The 6165-nt window shown below is 30.3% G+C and overlaps 1 protein-coding gene across 1 annotated transcript; it reads right to left on the bottom strand.

Annotated features, from left to right (window-relative positions):
* Nucleotides 1–19: 19 nt before the first annotated feature.
* LOC108684496 (RWD domain-containing protein 1) lies at nt 20–3706 on the bottom strand. Its single transcript, XM_018188843.1, has 4 exons — nt 3500–3706; nt 554–900; nt 306–492; nt 20–232 (listed from the first exon to the last, which is right to left on the bottom strand). Exons 1-4 carry the CDS (start codon nt 3567–3569, stop codon nt 120–122), a joined length of 717 nt encoding a protein of 238 aa, XP_018044332.1. The 5' UTR covers nt 3570–3706; the 3' UTR covers nt 20–119.
* Nucleotides 3707–6165: the final 2459 nt, after the last annotated feature.

The following is a 6165-nucleotide window of genomic DNA, read 5'->3' as shown; positions in this document are numbered from 1 at the left end:
ATATATTTATATTTATATTTATATACATACTCATTTTCCTTTTTCTTTTTTAATGATTTAATAAATTCTTGTTCAATTTGATCTATGCATCATTTTGGTAGCTATTGAATCAAACTTGTTTAGGCACTATCATCCGAGATATTTGGATCATAGTCTGGATCATCTTCATCATCATCTAAATCTAAGTCATCCAAATTTTGGAACAAACTCTCATCTACTTTTACAGCATCACCTATTTGACAATTGCATAACATGTAACATCAGTATCTTTTAAAATGAAAGTCAAATAATTATAAAAAAATTACCATCATCTAAAAATTTAAGATCTGATTGATCCAGTGTCTTATCAGTCATAAATAATTCTCTGCCTGTTAATTTTTTGCCCTCGCGATCTGTCAATTCTTTCCGTTTTGTGTAGCCCATTTCTTCATCAAACATTTCTTTCCAGTTTAGGAAAGATTCCACTGTTACACGAGTTCCCTCAAAACGTCTCTATATATGAAAAAAAAAAATTAAAATTATCGTCTATATAGATCTATTTAGAACATTTTACCCTTTCTGCTTCTTCTTCCTCTTTCAGCTTTTGTGCAGCATTCTCTTCTCTCTTGAGTTTTATTTTGTCCCATTGTACATTAAGCCATTCTTGAGCTGTACTAACTAACGTAAAAACCATTACCATTCCAAGATTTTCATTCATTTGTTCTATCAGATGTGCCTTCAATTTCTCGTCGCCATCCTCAAAATTTTCTTGTTCCATAATTGATATAAGCAGTGGCTCATCTGGATATTTGGCTGTATATGTAAATTCTAATCGACAACTGAGACCGTTGCCAGTTTCTGATTCATATTCTTCTGTTTTAATTGGTATAGCAAATGTATAAAACGGTTCAGTCGCTAAAACTGTATAACATATACACACTTGTATTATTTACGGCAAATAATAATTCATTATAAAATTCAGTATTATATAGGTTATAAATATCAGCTTCCTTAAGGTGACTCTATATGGTCAATACAAAATAATACTGTCAATATTAACCTTTAATGCATACCCAGTTTTAGGCATCCTTACTACACATGTTCAGTCATTCGTGTTCTGGATTAATTTTCATCACTTTTACAAGTATAGAAAAATTATTAAACAATTTTTATGCATATTTTGACATCTTTAGAAAATATTTATAAAGTTGTATATTTATAACAAATTGTATATAAATTGTTATAACGAAATATAATTAATAAAATGAAAAAAATGTACTTTTTTATACAAAAATGTAAAATTCTGAAATAAAAAATGTTTAAGAGAAAATATGTTTCAATATCTTAAAGTTGATATTCCAAACTAGCAAAAGCGAAAATAGTTCAAGTGTCAATTGTCAAAAAAATTTAGTTATTTAGCAACTGAAAATGATGTTTTTTTGAAAATGATGTTTATACATGAATGGCTATAAATTGAAGATATATTGCATTTATATTTTAATGCATTTTATTATTGCTATTATGTTAAAAAAATATTATAATTTATTAGGAAAATGTTTTTTATAACATTACAGACAACATAATATATAATATTAGACATTTAACACAAGGGTGTTAAAAACCATTGTGTTTATTAAGGGCTAATATGTTGTTCTAGAGTGAAATTCTTTTTTTAATAATTCACGAAATATTCCGCAATACAAATGAGAATTAGTAAAAAATAAAGAAAAAACAAAAATTTTTTACAAAAATGTACACTCTATACACATGATGGGTCATTTGTGATTCAGAGGTGAACTTTGGAATTATTCTGGTTAAAGAATACATATATTGAGGAAATGCACAAATCTTATTCTCTAGATGTCAAACTCTTTTTAGAAAAGAGACCGATAATCAAGTGCTCTTAATATTTCAGAAAAAATAAATGCACAGAACACATATGACCCAAAGGTGTGTATTAAGGATTAATAAATACTGACAATGTTACTGATCGTAGTAATTAATATTGATGGATTGACATAGAATACTGACAATGATTTGAATTTTTTTTCGAGTATCAGTATAGCTTTATTAGGATCTATTAGTGAATTTGATCACTTACACTATGCTAGATCAGTGCATATTAAAAGCTACTTTACATAAAATTAACAGAGTGAAGTGTAAAAGTATATATAAATATTTTAAACGCTTAACTATCTGCTAATGATATTGTTATATTATTTAACAAAATATATATATGTATCATTTTAATGTCAAGTGATTATATCATTGCATTGAGACATTTTATATAAAGAGGCTTTTAATATGTACTAATCTAATGTAGTGCAAATAATTGAATTCACCATAGATCTGTTCTTTTTCGATGAATTTTTGCATCAATTCATGTTTCTTTCTCTTCTTTTCTCCTGGATGAACTGGTGCAAAAATTCAGCCAAAAAGAACAGGTCTCATGTCACAAAAAAAATATATATATATGTTACAGTGAAATAGATAATGGGTGTTTTCCAACAATGTACACAGATGACTCACAGTGTAACACTGTGAGTGCTTTCCAGCAAGGACACAGTCAGACAGTCAGTGTAACATAGTGAATCATTATATCCTTCTTGTTTTGCTTACGTTAACAAGAATAAAACGATTTATTGTGTTAATGTGTGATTACTGTGCAATGTCTGATTATGTCCTTGCACTCTGTGTCTTACGCAAAATGTTCCAATTATAGCACAGTGTTACACTCGAGATATTGTAAAAAGCTAAGTACAAACTTATAAAATATATCAATGTTACTAACTTTTCAAAAAGTTATTTGGTAGTACTTATTTTGCAATAAAACCTTCACAAATCATCAATTCTGAAAAAACTAAAGTTTAAATAAAAATCATAAATCTATTATTGATACGCTAAATATAATTATAAGAATAAGAATAGAAGACTACAATATATTCTGGTGATTACATAAAATTAAACTGTGTTTCAACAAGTATCTTATACTTGATTTATTCGGTCTTAATCTTAAAAATTGACAACAAAGAATGCTATAAGGAGTATGATCAATACAATGCTGCAAACACTTTGAAGCCTTTTTGAACTGGTCAGTTTGTAAAATTCTTTATTCTAATTGATCCATCAAATATTTCAAAGCATTTGTAACAAGACTTTGATCACAGCCAAGGTCATTTATGCTTCCCCAATCTTAACTGTAGCCTTAATTTTAGTCTCAAGAAAGTTTCTATCTTTTAATTTTAGTCCTTAAAATTAAGTTAGGACTAAAATTAAAACCGAAGCATAAACCGGCATTATACATAGTGTAACATCTCTGTGTCCTAGCTGGAAAACAATCAATGTATGTAAAACTAAAGTGAAATATATTGTCAATAATACTGATCGTATAAGGTTGTAAAAATATTAAAAATCTTGTTATTGATTCAATACTACTGATCAACGATCAGTATATATTATTTGACTGCATAGGGTCACATTTTGACATTGGATTATAGGTTAGAATTTTAATAACACGTACTCTCCAATTCCCCGCAATAAATCGACTCCAACGCTTCAATCTCATTGATCTGCTCATCCTTGTAATCCATACTCAACAAAATAAATATGATCCCTAAGCCAGCTAAACATATATTTCGCAATTTTTAATAAGCAGCAAATTATAGTTGAACGATAGTTTCGCTGTTCCGTTGGTTAGATCATGGGATAATATGATGAAAGTGGAAGGGATCTGCAACCAGAGAGAAACCTGAGAAAAGACATGACGATCCAAAACCTGTAATAGCAAAATGGTGCCGCGTACTACTGCCCTCTGACAAAGTGGATGTAAACTACATAGCAACGAAGGCAAATTATTGCCTTGCATGGCACGAAGACAAATTATTAGAGATGAACCGGATATCTGGAAAGTATTCGGTACCAACATTATCCGGCACTTTTTTATTATCTGACCGGATATTATTAGTATATCCGAGAATATATCCGGTTGAATTTGATATCATTAAATTGTTATTTTTCTTTCTTATATAAATATTCTAGAAGATGCATATCTATGATGCTGTAATATATTATACATTGTTGCAAAATTACAATCTTTTTCTCTAAAGGATTTTTTTGTTTTTGAAAATCACTTTCTCCGAATCCGGAAAATGTTAGATATCCAACTCGAAGAAATCGCCTTCTTGAATATCCGAACAGATATCCGATGTTACATTCTGTCCGGATATCCGATATCCAGTAATTTTACGATTACATCCGAGTTGCATCCCTACAAATTATAACTCCAGCTAATTATTCGTGAAAAAGTTATATAATAATTACAACACTAAAAAAATTTTATAGCGCGCACAATAATATTTACAATTCAAAATGATGAAATTTACACAAAAACGTGAATTAAAAAATCGCTTCGATTTTCTTTGCACAACGTAAATGACACTATTTTGTATCCCACCTCGTCGTTCCTGCTCGACAGAGACCGACTTACCGCGAACTTTTCAACTGATAGGAAATCTAAACTAATGGTAGATGAAGCCAGAAATTGAATTTACAGCGGGATTATAAAATATATATATATGATTAAAAAAGCCTTGGGATCTTTTTTTGAAAAAGCCTGGGGGTCATCCCCAATGGCATTTAAGGCTTAAATTTGTTAATTAAAATTAATAATATTACCTAATCATTAAATATAAGTAAATTTATCGTAAATCTCGCGTTTCCGATTTTTTATATGCTTGTTTTAATGAAATTTAATCGACCGATTAATTTACTTGGTGAGACCGGCCCTTTGTCTTCTTCGCACAAATTCTCACAATTTTAATAATTCTGTATCATTCCGTACATTGCATGCGCATAAAAATCGGCAGAACAAACATAAAACAGATCGAGTCACAAACGTTCCGCCAATTTCGCGTTGCACATACGTCTCGTACCATGGAATCGTGCCATTATGCACTATGCATTAGGCTGCATTTTCATTTGAACGTCAAAACAGATCAAACGTAATCAAAAAACGAATACCAAGCAACAATTTTGATCACGTGACTTGTTTTAACAATTGAATCGAGCATCGAGCGTCAGCAAGTCGATGCATCCTTAAGATACTTTTCCATGAGGCCTTTACAATTCGCCTTATGTCGGCATCGTGAATCATACGTTGTAAGAATTGATCAATCCAGTTGAATGTGACTACTCAACTATGATAGGTCCATTCTTACAGCTTACGACTCGCGACACCGACATACAGCGTATTGTGTAACAAGCCTGAGCATCAGTTAACGTATTGGCTCAAAATCAGATAAGAGTAAGATAAGATTAAATTATCATAAATGACGCCGATATTTTGATGCGCAAATGAAAAAGGTTTCACGCATCAATATTTTGTAATTCGCATGGAGAAATAGGTTATATTCATAGTATTGATTTGTTGCAATTTTCAAAAAAATGTGTTAATTAATAAAATATTATGAGTGGATGGTAGAAACATTATAAAATTAAGAAATTCTATTCAAAAAATTTTATTCAACATATAATTCTAAAGATCAATTTTTATAAAATCAATACTTTCAATTGAATGAACCCTTACCACATTGTGGATAAAAATATCTTGAATTATCATTTATCTACAAGAATATTTGAATACCCAGCCACGCAATTGTGATTAATTATCTCAGCCTCATTTACGATAGTTTCGCAAACTCTCACAAGTATTTACTAAAACCTACTGAAATTTATTTCTTCAATACATTTATTGTATATTAAAGATGTATAAATAATTTTACTGTAATATATAATTGACTAATTTACTAGGTACATCTAATGAATCTATTTCGCTTCTTTGTAAAAAACAGTTCTTTCGCGCGCAAATTGGAAAATCTGAATTTCTGAGTATCGAACTAACATGACGTCACAAAATTGTCTTACGCATCAACTGATGCCCATGAAAAAGCATTTTTTTTGCGTGCAAGAGCCCGGGTGCATGGAATCCCACGTACATGGAATCGAAATGATGGAACGGATTTCTTACTAGAAATCAGTTTTTACTAGCATTCTGTTCCATAAAAAGTTCCTCTACTGTATCGGAACTATCGGAATCATGACCGAAACAGTATAGAGACAATACGGAATGCCATATCGATTGCAGGCTATGTCGATTCGGCTATTGTTGATGGTTAAGGATTTGACAAC

Source organism: Atta colombica, unplaced genomic scaffold, assembly GCF_001594045.1.
Source record: "Atta colombica isolate Treedump-2 unplaced genomic scaffold, Acol1.0 scaffold135, whole genome shotgun sequence".
NCBI lineage: Eukaryota > Metazoa > Arthropoda > Insecta > Hymenoptera > Formicidae > Atta > Atta colombica.
This window is presented reverse-complemented; position numbering and strand designations above follow the sequence as displayed.

Excerpts from the sequence above, each read along its gene's own strand:
- LOC108684496 (XM_018188843.1), bottom strand. The coding sequence starts at position 3,569 with ATGGATTACAAGGATGAGCAGATCAATGAGATTGAAGCGTTGGAGTCG. Across the intron at positions 901-3,499 it reads TTATTGCGGGGAATTGGAGA|TTTTAGCGACTGAACCGTTT; the intron begins GTACGTGTTATT and ends TATGTTATACAG. Across the intron at positions 493-553 it reads AGGAAGAAGAAGCAGAAAGG|AGACGTTTTGAGGGAACTCG; the intron begins GTAAAATGTTCT and ends TTTCATATATAG.